Genomic DNA, 17,623 nt, shown 5'->3' with positions numbered 1-17,623 from the left:
TACCAGAAAGGGTAAAATTTTGAATATAGAATATTAATTTTGGAAACATTTTTAATATTGTTTCTATGTGCTTCAGCAGCCCAGTCCGAGCTAAGCACAGATAGCCGTCTGCAGCTGCAGCGCCAGCTTTTCAGGCTCTCAGATGGGAATATTCTAGGTTTATCTCAGCCATACCAGAAAGGGTAAAATTTTGAATATAGAATATTAATTCTGAAAACATTTTTAATATTGTTTCTATGTGCTTCAGCAGCCCAGTCCGAGCTAAGCACAGATAGCCGTCTGCAGCTGCAGCGCCAGCTTTTCAGGCTGTCAGATGGGAATATTCCAGGTTTATCTCAGCCATACCAGAAAGGGTAAAATTTTTGAATATAGAATATTAATTTTGAAAACATTTTTAATATTGTTTCTATGTGCTTCAGCAGCCCAGTCCGAGCTAAGCACAGATAGCCGTCTGCAGCTGCAGCGCCAGCTTTTCAGGCTCTCGGATGGGAATATTCCAGGTTTATCTCAGCCATACCAGAAAGGGTAAAATTTTGAATATAGAATATTAATTCTGAAAACATTTTTAATATTGTTTCTATGTGCTTCAGCAGCCCAGTCCGAGCTAAGCACAGATAGCCGTCTGCCGTCTGCAGCTGCAGCGCCAGCTTTTCAGGCTCTCAGATGGGAATATTCCAGGTTTATCTCAGCCATACCAGAAAGGGTAAAATTTTGAATATAGAATATTAATTTTGGAAACATTTTTAATATTGTTTCTATGTGCTTCAGCAGCCCAGTCCGAGCTAAGCACAGATAGCACGGAAGGCAAGCCTGGACAGATTCCAGCTCCCCACCAGAATCCGCTCGCCGGGGGATGCCCTCGCTCCCACCCCGGCTCTCCCCTTCCCCCGGCGTCGGTCACCGTTCGATGCCGTGCAGAGGGCCCACGGCAAGGCCCCTCGCAAAGGGCTCCTTCTCTCCCAGGAGCACAGAGAACAGTCCTTCCCGGTCAAAAGAAAAAGAGATCCTGCCAGTTGCTTTCCTCTGAGTATTCTGGGCGCAGGCTGCTGGATTTCCGCGCTGAGCACAGCTTTGACGCCGGCTGCCCGGCTCCGTTAGTCTCGGCTTCACGACACCGAATTCATATTGGTGTATTTCCGTGGCTGCGAAGCTAGAAAAATACTGCAACGCTAGAAAAGTATTTTAAAGATGTGCAGTCTTTTAAAAAGTATTTCCAACATTTCATAGAAATAACTGGTTTTACCTTTCTGCACAAAAAGCTCCGTTTCTTTCAGCCAAACATGCTCTGCTTTGCTTTTAACGTTGGAAACACGCCGTCTTTTTAAGTTTAGTACAAGACATCCACAATGGAAAATTTCTAAGTAGCTGTGTAAAAACAAAATCAACCATTAGATGGAGCTCATAAAGAAGAAATCCACTGTTTTTAATTTTTTTTTTATATAAAGCATCTCCGAGACAAGGCTTTGCTGCCTGTTCTCCATAGAAAACGCAGCCCTTGCTGTTTACTGATGAGGACGTTTTTGTTAGCGACTCCTCTGCGGACATTCCGACTTCAGCTTGCAGCCCCCGCTTTGGTGACAGGATTGGTGCTGGTGGGGGGGGTGTTGGTGTCGGACCCTCAGCCTGGTGGGGCTGAGCCCTGCTCCACCGCCTGGGACGGGCCCGTGGCTCCCGCAGCCTCCGGGCAGCTTTGCTGCCGGGTGGTCCCCGAGCCCGGCTGGGAGCCTCCGATGCGCACCGGTATGCAGGATGCAAGTACATACCTAATACTCACATTTTTTTTCCCAAGAAAACAACTGGCTTGTGATATTTTGTATTTTTTGTTTCAGAGAAGCAGTTGCAGCACGTCGCCTGAATCACTTGTCCCCATTCGTTTGCTTTTCCAGTGGACTTGCACTCATTTTTACCTTTCTTTACTTATTCAGAGGTTGAATGGAGGTGATTTCTGGGTGTGGTACCGGGGTTGCGGACCACATCCCTCCTCCTGGTCAAGGTATTTAGGACTTAAGACGTGGTCCTGGACCGCAGTGCCTTGGCCACATCTGGAGGCACGATGTGGAGTGCAAATAACCATGAGAAGGGGTTTCTCAGTAGAGATCTTCAGATGATTTTCTCTGATTTACAAACTGGTTTTACTTTTTCCGTAATGTTCTGGGTTAGTTTAAATCGCAGTATGTAAGTATAGAATATATTTAAAAATCACAGGAAGTCTTTTCCAGGAATTTGTACATACCTTAGTGAGATTACAGTTCTCTTAGATATTCCTAGACTTTGTATTTTTTCAGAAATATCCAAGGAGCTGAGAAGATTCTGTGGTGAGGAGAAAGGTGGACATCAAATGTTCTCATACGTAATTGTGAAAGTCTCAGTTTTACCTGGTTGGAAGCGGGCTATTTGAAAAGCCCCATTTCTCATTTTCTCATACCATAAGCGTTTGCTAAATGCTTTTAATACTTAGAATTATTAATACATTTGAACTTGCACTTGAGACGCAAGTTAACTTGAAACACTGGAGGAAAGTGCACCCTCACCAAGTTTGCTGATGACACCAAACTGGGAGGAGTGGTGGACACCCCGGCAGGCTGTGCTGGATCCAGCGTGACCTGGGCAGGCTGGAGAGTTGGGCAGAGAGGAACCTGATGAGGTTCAACAAGGGCAAGGGCAGGGTCCTGCCCCTGGGGAGGAACAACCCCAGGCACCAGGACAGGCTGGGGCTGAGCTGCTGGAGAGCAGCTCTGCGGAGAGGGACTGGGAGTGCTGGGGGACGACAGGGTGACCATGAGCCAGCAGCGTGCCCTGGGTGCTAAGAAGGCCAATGGGATCCTGGGGTGCATGAGGAGGAGTGTGGGCAGCAGGGCGAGGGAGGTTCTCCTCCCCCTCTGCTCTGCCCTGGTGAGGCCCCATCTGCAGTGCTGTGTCCAGTGCTGGGCTCCCCAGTTCAAGAAAGATGAGGAGCTACTGGAGAGAGTCCAGCGCAGGGCTACGAGGATGAGGAGGGGACTGGAGCATCTCTCCTATGAGGAGAGGCTGAGGGAGCTGGGCTTGTTCAGCCTGGAAACAGTTGAGAGGGGACCTTAGAAATGCCTCTAAATATCTGCAGGGTGGGGGTCAGGAGGCCGGGGCCAGACTCTTTCCAGTGGTGCCCAGCGACAGGACAAGGGGCAACGGGCACAAACTGGAGCAGAGGAAGCTCCAGCTGAACCCGAGGAAGAACTTCTTCCCTCTGAGGGTGCCGGAGCCCTGGCCCAGGCTGCCCAGGGAGGCTGTGGAGTCTCCTTCTCTGGAGATATTCCAGCCCCGCCTGGCCGTGGTGCTGTGCCCCCTGCTCTGGGTGACCCTGCTTGGGCAGGGGGTTGGGCTGGGTGACCCACAGAGGGTCCTGCCGACCCCTGCCATGCTGGGATTCTGTGATTCTGTGGAGCTGAGTGAAGAGCCCTGCTGTCTCCGGGAGCCACAGCAGCGAGGAGCTCCGGCGTGCCGATCCCGATCCCCCAGCGCGCTCCTTCCACGAAGGGCAGGAGGAGTTTACAGCATTTTTAAACATGTTTTTTCTGAAGGTTTTTACCTCTTGGCAGCAAATGAATTTTTTTTCTTCTTTCCACCCCCCCCCCAATCCATTGCCTTCCATTATCGAATTTTAATTTTTCCCTTTCCTGCTCCTGGAACAGCTCGTTAAGATCCCTGGCCCTCGCTCAAGCTGCCCATTACCTTGCAAGGGCAGCTCTGTAAATCAGCTGCATCAACGGGAGGTGCCAAGTTAGAGTTTCCCAGCTTTCAAAGGCTTCCTCTCAGCGTGTGTTTTATAGCGTGTTCATAATGCATAAATGCTGTTTGCGGTGGAGCGAGGCTGGGAAATGCGGTGCTGGGTCAGCAGAAGAAGACCTGAGGGTGGTGATGGGCTGGAGCCAGGGCTGCTCCCGCGGCGTCTGAGCTTGCCCGTCCGATGGAACCGGGCTCTCCGGTTCTGCTGAGCCGCGGTGCGCGGGTTTGCCCCTGTGCCGGGGCGCGGTGGTGCGGGAGCTGCGTACGGACAGACGCGTCGGGCTGGGGCCGAAGGCTCTGCGGAGCATGTCCAGGCTGTGCTCACGTAGCTGGGGGGTCCCTTCCCCTGTACACTGCCCTGGTGAGGCCCCATCTGCAGTACTGTGTCCAGTTCTGGGCTCCCCAGTTCAAGAAAGATGAAGAGCTACTGGAGAGAGTCCAGCGGAGGGCTATGAGGATGAGGAGGGGACTGGAGCATCTCTCCTACAAGGAGAGGCTGAGGGAGCTGGGCTTGTTCAGCCTGGAGAAGAGAAGGCTGAGAGGGGACCTTAGAAATGCCTCTAAATATCTGCAGGGTGGGTGTCAGGAGGATGGGGCCAAGCTCTTTCCAGTGGTGCCCAGTGACAGGACAAGGGGCAATGGGCACAAACTGAAGCAGAGGAAGCTCCAGCTGAACCCGAGGAAGAACTTCTTCCCTCTGAGGGTGATGGAGCCCTGGCCCAGGCTGCCCAGGGAGGCTGTGGAGTCTCCTTCTCTGGAGATATTCCAGCCCCGCCTGGCCGCGGTGCTGTGCAGCCTGCTCTGGGTGACCCTGCTTGGGCAGGGGGTTGGGCTGGGTGACCCCCAGAGGTCCCTTCCAACCCCGACCATTCTGTGATTCTGTGATTCTGTGGGTGCTGCTGGGGCTCCCTGGGGCAGGCTCCAGCACCTACCCTGCACTGAATGCTTACAATAACCCACGTGAAGGGACGCCGGAAAAAAATAATGCTGTAAATCTGTCACATCTGGTAAAAAATAATTTCATTTCCTCATGCGTGAATATTGATGTCAGGATTTGATCTTGTGTAATTTGTTATTTATCGCTGAGCGCGGTGTCTGTGCGCAGCTGCCAGGTGCGCGCTCTCGGGGAGGTGAGGGTCTTCACAAAAACTGGTTCCCAGTCACTGTTTGACTCCAATTTCCTTTTTTTCTCCCCGCTTCCCGTCAGTATGCTGGGAAATGGGAATATAGCTTTGAGGTAAGTCGGGTAGCGCCGGCAGCCCCCGCGCCGAACCCTAGAATAGCGCATCTCTCGCTTCGCTAGCAGTGCGGTGCCGACGCGGCGCGGCTTCGTGCCTCCCCAGGAACCGCCCCAGCGTGCCAAACCCTGTGGGTCCGCGTGCCGCGGCGCGGTGTCCGGCGTTCCCTGCGCATGGGGAATGCTGACGTCACATGGGAGTACGTGTGTCCGGCATAACTCCGGAATGTCGGGTCAGAAAAGTGCTTTGATGGAAGGGGGGGCGAGGTTGGCGTGCGCAGGAGGGTGCTGGAGCCCGTGGAGCCGGAGGGGTGTGCGGCCTCAAGACCCTGGGCTCCCCAGTTCAAGAAAGGTGAGGAGCTACTGGAGAGAGTCCAGCGCAGGGCTACGAGGATGAGGAGGGGACTGGAGCATCTCTCCTACGAGGAGAGGCTGAGGGAGCTGGGCTTGTTCAGCCTGGAGAAGAGAAGGCTGCGAGGGGACCTTAGAAATGCCTCTAAATATCTGCAGGGTGGGTGTCAGGAGGACAGGGCCAGACTCTTTCCAGTGGTGCCCAGCGACAGGACAAGGGGCAACGGGCACAAACTGAAGCAGAGGAAGCTCCAGCTGAAGATGAGGAAGAACTTCTTCCCTCTGAGGGTGATGGAGCCCTGGCCCAGGCTGCCCAGGGAGGCTGTGGAGTCTCCTTCTCTGGAGATATTCCAGCCCCGCCTGGCCGCGGTGCTGTGCAGCCTGCTCTGGGTGACCCTGCTTGGGCAGGGGGTTGGGCTGGGTGACCCACAGAGGGCCCTGCCAACCCCGACCATGCTGGGATTCTGTGACCCCCTGCTGGGGTCCCTGCCGGTCCCCGGCTTCACCACGCTCTGCCAGGGAACAGCGAGCATCGGTGGGGAAAAGTAGGGAGCACTGATGGGGAAAGGCAGGGAGCACCGACAGGGAGAAGCAGAGAACATCGATAGGGAAACACAGGGAACATTGGCAGGGCAAAGCTGGGAATATCGACAGGGAAAAGCAGGGAACGTGAACCGAGAGAAGACGTGTCCCCCAACATACGGTGTAGGGACTGCTGGCGGAGGAGCACCTGAGCACGTGGACGCCATGTGTGTGAAGGCCTGGCTGGTTTCTTGGGCGTGCTTCAACCATCCTCTTCACTTCTGTTCGTGCGTGATGGGAACACTCATTGCGATGGCTGCATCCTTCCAGCAGTGACAGACTTCGTGCCTGTGTTCCTGCTTCGAGTCACGGGACCAGCTGGAGCTGGGGTCGGCGAACGGACTTCTACCAGGAGAGACTGTGGCCAACAGTTTGGCGACTACTGTGAATTTCAGTCCTATTACTGCGCAGTGGAAGGACTTAGTTCTTTAGAAACGAGTAGGGCTTTTTAATTACCTTCTTAGGTAGTTAAAGGAGCGAATAAATACATCTAAAGAGCGAATAAATCCTTAAATATAAGGAGCAGATGGGACAAATCACCTCTTGCTTTCGTTAGCGTAGGTTTTCTCAAGTCCCTGCAGCCTTGCTGATGTGCCCAGGCTGAACTTGCTGTCTCGTGTACCAGCAGAAAGAGTCTGGTCAGGTTACCAAGCTAATGCTGAGTATTATTTATGCCCATGTGAAGAATCGACTAAATTTAGGCATTTAATGTAATAGGGAAATCATTACACTTCCAAGTAATTTATTGATGTGCCTCTCCCTTCCCTGCAAAGAGCAGGAGGCAGAAGTAAGCACGAAGCAATAATGCATAATGAAACAAAACCAAGCCCTGAAGCTCGCGCTGCTTTCTCAAAGTGACATTATAAGGACATTCATTCGTGGTATTTTTAGGGGCCTCTTTGCACGTACGTTGCCGTTCCGCTCGCCCCAGCAGAACCGCCGAGGGGGAGCGGGCGAGGGGCGGCAGCCGGGCCGGGATGCGGGAGGAGCATCCCCAGGCTGCACGGGCAGCACCAGCCGGGAGCGGGTACCGGGTGGAAGCCCCCTCCGTCCCCGTCTGCCTGAGGAGAGAGCTGGAAGCGTGGCTGGCAAAAAAAAAACATCCTATCTCCTTATATGTAAATGTTTAAATAATATATATCAGCTTATCCTGGAGGCCATCATGAAGCAAGTGGAAGAAAAGAAGGTTATCAGGAGTAGTCAGCATGGATTCACCAAGGGGAAATCATGCCTGACCAATCTGATAGCTTTCTACGATGACGTGACTGGCTGGGTAGACGAAGGGAGAGCCGTGGATGTTGTCTACCTTGACTTCAGCAAGGCTTTCGATACAGTCTCCCATGATATCCTCCTAGGGAAGCTGAGGAAGTGTGGGCTGGATGAGTGGTCGGTGAAGTGGATAGAGAACTGGCTGAATGGCAGAACTCAGAGGGTTGTCATCAGCGGCGCTGAGTCTAGTTGGAGGCTGGTGACAAGTGGTGTCCCCCAGGGGTCAGTACTGGGCCCAGCCTTGTTCAACTTCTTCATCAACGACCTGGATGAAGAGTTAGAATGTACCCTCAGCAAGTTTGCTGACGACACCAAACTGGGAGGTGTGGTAGATACACCAGAAGGCTGTGCTGCCATTCAGCGTGACCTGGATAGGCTGGAAAGCTGGGCAGAGAGGAACCTGATGAGGTTCAACAAGGGCAAGTGCAGGGTCCTGCACCTGGGGAGGAACAACCTCATGCACCAGTACAGGCTTGGGGTGGACCTGCTGGAGAGCAGCTCTGCGGAGAGGGACCTGGGTGTCCTGGTGGACGACAGGGTGACCATGAGCCAGCAGTGTGCTGTGGGTGCCAAGAAAGCCAATGGGATCCTGGGGTGCATCAAGAAGAGTGTGGCCAGCAGGACGAGGGAGGTTCTCCTTCCCCTCTACACAGCCCTGGTGAGGCCTCATCTGGAGTACTGTGTCCAGTTCTGGGCTCCCCAGTTCAAGAAAGATGAAGAGCTACTGGAGAGAGTCCAGCGGAGGGCTACGAGGATGAGGAGGGGACTGGAGAATCTCTCCTCCAAGGAGAGGCTGAGGGAGCTGGGCTTGTTCAGCCTGGAGAAGAGAAGGCTGCGAGGGGACCTTAGAAATGCCTCTAAATATCTGCAGGGTGGGGGTCAGGAGGACGGGGCCAAGCTCTTTCCAGTGGTGCCCAGCGACAGGACAAGGGGCAACGGGCACAAACTGGAGCAGAGGAAGCTCCAGCTGAACCCGAGGAAGAACTTCTTCCCTCTGAGGGTGACGGAGCCCTGGCCCAGGCTGCCCAGGGAGGCTGTGGAGTCTCCTTCTCTGGAGATATTCCAGCCCTGCCTGGCCGCGGTGCTGTGCAGCCTGCTCTGGGTGACCCTGCTTGGGCAGGAGGTTGGGCTGGGTGACCCCCAGAGGTCCCTGCCAACCCCTACTATTCTGTGATATTCTGTGATATTCTGTGAATTTAGTCATGCTCGAGTGGGCTTCAGGCTAGGTCTGCGGCAGGAACACGGCTCTGCCCAGGTCTTGCCGTGCGGTGGGGGTGGTGGCCGCGGCAGGGCAGCGTCTGTGCCGGGGGGCACCCGGGGGCCCGCGTGGGTCCGAGTTGCAGAAGGGCACGCGAACGGGCCTCAGGTGGACCAGTCCCTCCCAGCAGAGCACTGGGAGCGTTCCCCCTGAAACCAGAGCTTGGTTCAAAGCTTCGTTCAGGGGCGTGCGGCGGGTGTAAGCCAGCGCCGGTTGCCCCCGGAGCACTCGCAGGCGCAGCGACCCGTTGGTCACCCCCCGTCTGCTGCTTGTCCCTTCGCTTCTCCTTGTCCTTGCCGGTTGCTGTGTGTCCTCTCACCGTTTCTCTGTCGCGCAGACCCACGCCTTTCTGCATGTGATCACCCAGTCGTGCCTGACCCTCAGCAGCATCGAGGACGGCACCCACGGCCCCACGGTGGAGGCTTGCAATGGCAGCCCCTTGCAAACCTGGATGCTAAGAAACTACACCAGGCTGGAAGTGTTTAGAAACATTTTTTACAGCCCCACTGACTATTTCCTTTGACAAACGGTCGGAGGTTGGTATTGAACAGCAAATGCAACGTGGGAAGATTTAAGCTATTCCTGGAAAAACGCTTCTCCGTTCTCTGCCTGTTAAACTCTGCTGAATTGCTCTCTTGTTTTCTCAGATGATTGTGTAGCTATATGGTAGTATATCTGTTCAATGTTAGTTATTATTAATTATAACGAATTTTAGATGAATTCCACTACTTTGACGTACTGATGTCAGGGTGAGCATTCCTCCTTGCGATAGCTGAAGGTTTGGTCCCTATTCCAAGACACACAAATAATGCCAATTGCCTAACATTTTCCAGAAACATTCATTTTGAAAATTTCCAGTTTTAAATAATTCAATCCTAGAGATAGCAGTCACAGATAATTTCAAAATAAACAACACTTAATTTTGAAATGTTCAATACTGAAGGAATCAAAACACTGTGCCAGCAACGGTTCCTCTTTCCCAGACCGTTTTGCGGGGTAGCGATGGGGCAGCGATGGGGCAGCGCGTGTGCAGGGGCACCGGCTGGGGCTGCTCGCGTTTCTTGCCCGCTCCCCAGCCAGACGGTGCCACCTTCACCTCCGAGTGCGTCCCACCACAGTCGGGTGAAAGCCGCTCTCGTTAGTGAGCTTTTTTGATTTTCTAAGTAACCTCTCCTGCAACGAGCAGCGTTTTGCTGGTGGCTTTCAGGCACAAAAGTCAACCAGGGCAAGGGCAGGGTCCTGCACCTGGGGAGGAACAACCCCAGGCACCAGTACAGGCTGGGGCTGAGCTGCTGGAGAGCAGCTCTGCGGAGAGGGACTGGGAGTGCTGGGGGACGACAGGGTGACCAGGAGCCAGCAGCGTGCCCTGGGTGCCAAGATGGGCTCCTGGGGTGCATGAGGAGGAGTGTGGGCAGCAGGGCGAGGGAGGTTCTCCTGCCCCTCTGCTCTGCCCTGGTGAGGCCCCATCTGCAGTGCTGTGTCCAGTGCTGGGCTCCCCAGTTCAAGAAAGATGAGGAGCTACTGGAGAGAGTCCAGCGCAGGGCTACGAGGATGGTGAGGGGACTGGAGCATCTCTCCTACGAGGAGAGGCTGAGGGAGCTGGGCTTGTTCAGCCTGGAGAAGAGAAGGCTGAGAGGGGACCTTAGAAATGCCTCTAAATATCTGCAGGGTGGGGGTCAGGAGGCCGGGGCCAGACTCTTTCCAGTGGTGCCCAGCGACAGGACAAGGGGCAACGGGCACAAACTGAAGCAGAGGAAGCTCCAGCTGAACCCGAGGAAGAACTTCTTCCCTCTGAGGGTGCCGGAGCCCTGGCCCAGGCTGCCCAGGGAGGCTGTGGAGTCTCCTTCTCTGGAGATATTCCAGCCCCGCCTGGACGCGGTGCTGTGCCCCCTGCTCTGGGTGACCCTGCTTGGGCAGGGGGTTGGGCTGGGTGACCCACAGAGGTCCTGCCAACCCCTCCATGCCGGGATTCTGTGAAAAGTCACTTTTTAGAACTGAGAGCTCCCGCAGTTGCTGACCTTGCTGCCGTCTGTGGTGGCCGCTGGAGTGAGGCGATGCTGGAGAACGGCTCTGCGCTCCGTCCTTCTGCCGTGACGTGTCCAGAGTCTTCGCTGGTCAGAGCTGCCGTTGGCGCCCGTTTGGCCGGCCCGAGGCTGCAGAGCCCGTTGCCGTGCGGCTGCGTGTCTGCACAGCTCGCTCTGCCCCGGGCCCCTCTGCTCCTGTGGGATTAAAAGAAACACTTTAGGCTGGCTTGCATGAGCATCGTAGTGCCTAGTAATTAATTGTTTTCCTAGCAAACGAGACGTTTTTTGTAATAGAATAAATAATGATAGAACACAGAAAGAGAAAAAATGAGGAGATGGTTGAAGATCCCAATGATATGGTAATCTAGCATGAAATTATGCAGTGAATAAAAGGGAACAGCTGATGAAGGCGGCAGCAGCATTTTTAGACTTGTTTGCATTTCTGGTTATAGTAGAAAACGATAGCAGCTTAATTGCACTTAAAACAATGTGAGTGAAGAATCAGTGATGCTTGGAGCAGTGCTATTTAGTAAACAAGCTGCTGCTGTTAGCACTACTAATTCTTTCCTCTTGTAATTAGAGGAAAAAATGCCGTATGTCGATCACTGAACGCCTCTCAGATGGCCCCTCGGTGCCGTGGGACGATGTCTGCGGGCTTTTCGCGGGGAGCTGCGTGACGGTTGGTTGGAAGCTGAGGAGCGAGCCTCTGGGGAGAAGCTGTTGGAGGAATATTCCCAATACAGACCAGGAGCGTTGATGAGCGCCGTGGCAAGCCGGTGTGCGCTGCCGTGTCGAACGGCACGGCGCAGACCGGGGTCTGGAGAAGAAAACCTCGGCGCTTCTCATCCCGGCTGCGTAGCCGCAACGCCAGGCGTCAGTCTGTGGGTTTTGTGGGTTTTGTTTCACACGAGGAGGCACCCAGGGCGTTTGTTAGCAAGGAGATGCCGTGCTGGAATGGCTCCTTGTTCGCAGGAGCTCGGTCGCAGTGGTGCTGTCTGTGTTTTATTACAGATCTGTTTGTGCTCGCAGGCGTGCTCGGGTAGCGCTGGCTGGAAGGAGACCTCTGCCATGCTGCTGCTGCCCGGCCGCGCGCCGGGCTCTGCCGTCCTGGGGTCCGTCCGTCCTCCAGCCCTCCCTCCTCCGGGAGGCCCCATCTGCAGTGCTGGGTCCAGTGCTGGGCTCCCCAGTTCAAGAGAGATGAGGAGCTACTGGAGAGAGCCCAGCGCAGGGCTACGAGGATGAGGAGGGGACTGGAGCATCTCTGCTACGAGGAGAGGTTGAGGGAGCTGGGCTTGTTCAGCCTGGAGAAGAGAAGGCTGCGAGGGGACCTTAGAAATGCCTCTAAATATCTGCAGGGTGGGGGTCAGGAGGATGGGGCCAGACTCTTTCCAGTGGTGCCCAGCGACAGGACAAGGGGCAACGGGCACAAACTGGAGCAGAGGAAGCTCCAGCTGAACCCGAGGAAGAACTTCTTCCCTCTGAGGGTGACGGAGCACTGGCCCAGGCTGCCCAGGGAGGCTGTGGAGTCTCCTTCTCTGGAGATATTCAAGACCCACCTGGACGCGGTGCTGTGCCCCCTGCTCTGGGTGACCCTGCTTCAGCAGGAGGGTTGGACTAGATGACCCACAGAGGTCCCTTCCAACTCCTGCCATGCTGGGATTCTGTGATCCGAAACAGCTGTGTGTTCAGGTTGCTGGAGCCCAAGCTCCTTCATCCAAAGTACTGTTGCTTTGAAATAATACTTCCTTGCACTTACCTTCTGCTTTTTTGTTGCGTTGGTTTGTAGCTGGGCTCAGCAGAGGCGCCTGGCCACGCGTCAGAAGGTGAGCTGGGCACCCCGCGGAGCAGCGAGTAGCGTGGGTAGAGGTCTCGTGCAGCCGTACGAGTGGTAGCCAGGGATGAGTAGCTGTCTGGTGGCTTCTGTAGTGACTAGAAGAAGACTGAAATGAGACTGGAAATGCAGTTTTTGTTTTTCAGCAGTCATGATCTTGCTGCAGCTTTTGCCCTTCTCTGTTGCAGAAGCTCACCCTGAGGCACGTCAACAGCAACCAGTGTCTGGACGAGCCGTCGGAGGAGGACAAGATGGTTCCGACCATGAGGGAGTGCGGGGACAGCCGTTCCCAGCAGTGGCTGCTGCGCAACATGACCCTGGGTGCCTGAAGTCGGCGCGGACCCGCTGCCTCGGCCACGATGTCCTTCTCCTCTTCCTCCTCCTTGCCTCCTCCTCCTTCTCCTCCTCGCGGAGGCCAGCGGCGCTGAAGCCCTCTCCAAATCCCAGCTGTCAGATCAAAGTCACGAGGGGGTTTCTTTGGTGTGGTGAGTCTCCACGTGCTCCTTCGAAACCTGTGACCGTTGAAAAGAAGCTCATCTGAGTCTATAAATGTCAAAACCTGTGCTGTTATCGACACAAATGTGCTCAAAAATGGCTCCAGAGAAACCCCCTACATCAAAGAGGTTGGGATGGAGGGTGTTTTCTGAGCACCACACAGCACTGCGGAGATGTCACCCAGTATGACATGCCCTGTGACACTACCTGGCACTGGGGAGCGTCCTGGCAGGCATCTCCTGAGCTGGATGTGTTGGTGCTGGTCTGCCTTGGCGACGCGGCGGGGATGCTTGCTGTTCTCTCGTGTCGGGTGGGACCCGGTGAAGAACCACACTGAGCAGCAAAGTCACCAGACGGAGGGAAAGCTTTGTGGTTTGTGCCAGGAAAAAAGTGGGATCCAGTGTCTGGAAAAGCAGCAAAGCTGAGCAAGGACTGCACTGGGAAACTGGAATTAAATCAAACGAGGCTCAGCAAAAGGCTGGGAGCAGAGTGAAGAAGGAGGAGAGACACACGTGGGTGACTCAGACCAGCGTGGGTTGAACTGTCCTCGGCAGCAGGAGAAGTGGCTGGGGCTGACGCCTGCGGGGCTCAGGGGGTTGCAAATGGAGGGTCCAAAAGCCAACCCTCTGAGACCGCTGCAGACGGAGGGTTGGGCTGACCTCGGTCCCTAGCTCCTGCCTGTAAGCATTCGCATATCCCCGCGCCCGGCATCAGACACGGACGAGAGCTCCATCCCCTGCGCTCGGCGGGTGGAGCGGGGCCGACGCCGAGTTCTGGCTCCAGGTGTTCTTGCTTCGATAGCGATGACAGATGCTTATTTATATTTTTAATGATTTTGTGGCTTAATCATGTTGTTAGCGTGGTTATTAAAAAATACGCTCGCGGTGCGCAGCCGCGTCGGAGGCGTCGCAGGAACTGATGCCGCGGTGGGGCGTGGAGAAGGCTCCTGTACGTACTGGTGACATCTCCTATAGGTACTGGTGACGCTTCCTTTGGTGACCCCGACAGCACACGGTCCCCAAAGGGCGTCCGTTGCGTGACGGGCTGGGCTGGGTATTTGGCAGCAGTCAGTAACTTCCCACGGGGTTCAAGAGACCGAAATCCCAGGGCGGCAGCCGCAGCCTGGTACGGCACGGGTAGGTGGTGAGGTGGTTTCCCCTTCTGTCACCCACAGTTCCTCAAAAGGTCTGTTTATGCACCAGGTCATTAAAAATGACAGTATTTTTCTGTATAATGCTCTGGTTGTTATGGATGAATAGTGTCCTATATATGTATCTATTATAAATTTATAGACCATCCGTATTTTCTTGATACACATCATTAAATGAAAAATAGAAGGATATTAAATGGGGAAAGTGGTTGCTGTGCGTGCGTGGGAGCTGGAGTATCACGGACTAACTCGGACTGGAAGCTCGTCTAGTCCGGCCTCCCTGCTCGAAGCAGGGTCAGACACTTCCAGTCCTCGTCTCCAAATCGCCACGGAAGTACACGGTACGGCTCAGAAGGCAGCGAGAGAGGGGAAGGCTGGAATTCTGCTGCGTAGAAGGAGCGTGCAAACCAGTCTCCACCCAGAAAAAAAATTTAAAAATTGTTCATTTTATTCTTCTTTCCAAGGGCTTTTGCCATGTGCGCGGCCATGCGTGCTGGTAGGTCGTGTATCCAGGCACTTGGCTTGTGCCCGTCACTGCGGGAGGTGGAAGGTCCCGCGGCATCCGGGAGCAGCAGGAGACGGTGGTGCCACCTCCCCTGGGTGCCTCCAGCGGGAGGGCGAAGCCGCCGAGCCTCCACGCAACCACGAGCTGTGCTGGGCCTGGTGGGAGGTGATGGCAGGGTGCAGTGGCCATGCAGCTGTCCAGCCTCAAGGTCCAACCTCAGAAACAGCTGCAGAAAAGAGCATTTTTCTCCTTAGAATTAATTTAAAGGTGGATATTCTTACCTAGTGCGTGGTCCCTGGACGGAGGTGGCAGGGTTGGAGTGCTGGGGTATGGTCAGTGCCCGCACTGCCGTCTCCCTGCTCGGGAGATGAAGCAGGGAAATGCCTTGGGTTGTGCTTATTTAGGAGCAACATCCCGTGCGTCCCATCCGGCCCGAGCAGAAGGATCTCTGCAGGCCTGCTGCACGCTGGCAGGGTGGCCTGGCGTCGAGAAATTACGCTCAGACCTGCAGAAAAGCGCGGAGGTACCTGCCCAGCTTCGGTCCCATGGGTGTCAAGTGGCTGCACCCTGGGTTTGACTCCACGGTGAGGACGCAGAAGCTCCGTGAGTCTCGTGGCGGAGGGATTTCACACAACGTCGCGTCTACGGAGAGGGATGTGGTGATGGGAGGGCACCTCAAGTGCTGGGACCATCAGAGGTGGTCGGTGGTGGGGTCTGGTGAACTGGGTGTAGGGTTGGACTAGATGACCCACAGAGGTCTCTTCCAACCCCCACCGTTCTGTGAGTCTGTGATTCTGCAGCTGGGCCCCAGCCCTTCCTCCTGCTGCTGAGCTCAGGTGTTGCCTTGACAAGTCATCTGGGCCAAAATCGTTTCAAGGAGCTCATTTGGTTGCCTCTGTTGGTGAGAGCCTGACGTTCAGGGCCCACCAACAGACCACCGCCATAGAGCACCAGTCGGTCTTCGTTTCCCCATTTATAAAATATCTCACAAGGGCGTCGGGAGGATTGACCTCTGCTTGCACAACGTGTTTGAGATACGAAGAGCTCTCCCAGTGCGGAATATTTGTGGTTTTCACTGGAGAAGCGTCGCTGGTTGTCACCTTTCGTAAGACTTGCTTTGAGGAGGGGAGAGCGAGCTGTAGTGCGGGCTGGCGGCGGCAAAGCGACCGTTCTGAAGAGCGAGTGGAACCGTCAACGCTGGGCAAAGCCGTGTTCCCTTCTACCTCCTGGTGCCAGCCGTCTGGGGAGAGGACACCAGGACAGATGACACCAGGAGCTGGGCAGCCAAGAGCCTGCCCACGTCCCCACGGCCAACGCAGCCGGTGAGGCTACACCACGCGTAACCTGCGAGCAGCTACCAGCTCCTGCCTGGCTGATGGTGTTGAGCCAACACCAGCCACGTGCTCTGACGCTTCTGTGGCTGTCCGTGTCCGCGCTGCTTCTCCGACCCATCACAACGTCCAGCCAGAACCGTCACTCTGGTAGGTGGCCAACCCTGCTTTATTTTATTTTTTCTCCGCGAGCACGTGTTCAGGACAGCTCGGTAAGTGGTGCCTTGCGGAAAGACCGTGGTACTCTGAGATGACACAAAGTTGATTTAAAAAAATGTGGGAATTCTGCTCGGTATCAAGAAGAAAAGACTGAGGTGCGGTGGGTTGGAGTGCGCGCTCACAAGGGCTCCGGATTAAGCGCTGGGAACACAAATTAAATTTATAAAAGTAGATTGTGGATAAAAGAAGATGCATTTTAAATGTTGTAGCAGTTATTAAATGGTATACCGGTACTCTTTGCTGTACATTTCAATATTTATACATTTTTGTAGAATTAAAATATACTGGTTTAGTTTTCTTCTGCTGTGTTTGTCCTTTGCTGTGTGTCCTCCCACTTTATACGGTGAAAACGCGGGCTTGCCGCTGCGGCCCCGGTGTTTGCCGACCCGTGGTTTACCCAGAGAGGGGCCGAGGCGCCTGCCCATCGTGTCTGGGGAGAAAACAAACACAATTCAGTGGGAAAGGGGTACTTTCCACATCAACCCTGCGTCAGCCCTCCCAGAGGGGCCGGCTGGACGGCCGTGTAGCGCGTCCTCACAGCACGGAGCTGTGAGGGAGAGAAGGAGCCTGGTGGGACCCGACCGGTGAGCCCCGACGCGATGCCTGGCTTTGGGGGTCGGGGGCTTTGCTTTTTTCGGGTCGCATCTGGAGTCCTGAAGCGGCCGGGTCAGTCCTGGTAAGGAGGGAGGAGGGAGGATAGTTTAAAAACAAAGGATTTATAAGCAGAAATGAAAATTAATCCTCAGGAGACTGAGAGGGAGAGAGGAGTTCGTGTTACCACTCCAGTGGAAGTGATTCCTGAGATATTTTGCCACAAATAATAACATGCCAATAGTGAATTTTTTCCGATTTTACTGTTAATTGCTGGGCAAAACGCAGCCTTTTTGCTACTAGTCTGAGAAAAAGTTACTCAAAGTGGTAAGAGTGCTGTAAGCCACAGAAGATTAGGTAGCCTTCATCTGCGTTACTAGAGAGTTACTGGCAAATTACAACATTGAAGATGGTAAAAGGTTTTTTTATAATAGCGCTTTCGGTTTCCTCACTCATCCCGCTACGCTGTTGCCGTGTCCTTTGGTCAACTCATTCGCGAGAGTGCTGCCAGGTGATGTCTCCTTTAACCGGATTACGTCCTTCCAGGGTAGCGTCCTCGCTCATGCAACTACAGAGAAAAAGATGAAATCCTTTTTCTCGAGGTTTACCTGCGTCAGGTTGTCTGCACAGAAATGAGTGTTTGTGTGTTTGTTTCTGATGAGCCGCAGTTTACACGAAACATTCGTCGCGTATGTGCGATTAAAGAAAAAAGACTGTCAAGTTTCTACTCTGATTATTAAACCATCTTGCAAAGATCCAATTAACTGTAGAGCTCATGTTAATTACAGTATGCGAATCGTTTGAATGAATCATAAAATAATCTGTTTGTGAGTAATGAATGCAGACATAGAGGTATTTTTTTTGCCTTTCTCAGAAATGTTAATGACGAGGACTGATTATAGAGCTAAAATTGCAGTGAGGGAGACCACCCACATCTTGTTTTCCATAAAAACTGCATGTGTTTTCATCTGTGCTTTTGAGGTCTGTTTTGGGGTTTTGTGGAGCCCCACAGGCATGG

General features: G+C 54.1%; 1 protein-coding gene across 6 annotated transcripts in view; it reads left to right on the top strand.

Moving 5' to 3' along the window:
- The window catches only part of GALNT13 (polypeptide N-acetylgalactosaminyltransferase 13), a 144,484-nt gene extending 128,167 nt beyond the window's left edge, over positions 1-16,317 (top strand). For all 6 annotated transcript variants that reach the window (XM_075430659.1, XM_075430660.1, XM_075430662.1 and 3 more), the window contains one exon: positions 12,503-16,317. In XM_075430659.1, coding sequence (XP_075286774.1) covers positions 12,503-12,643 — 141 coding nt within the window. In that variant the 3' untranslated portion in view covers positions 12,644-16,317. The remainder of the gene's footprint in view (positions 1-12,502) is intronic.
- The last annotated feature ends 1,306 nt before the right edge of the window (positions 16,318-17,623 follow it).

Source organism: Opisthocomus hoazin, chromosome 9 (genome assembly GCF_030867145.1).
Source record: "Opisthocomus hoazin isolate bOpiHoa1 chromosome 9, bOpiHoa1.hap1, whole genome shotgun sequence".
NCBI lineage: Eukaryota > Metazoa > Chordata > Aves > Opisthocomiformes > Opisthocomidae > Opisthocomus > Opisthocomus hoazin.
The sequence above is the reverse complement of the archived record's forward strand: the minus strand, read 5'-3'. Positions and strand labels throughout refer to the sequence as shown.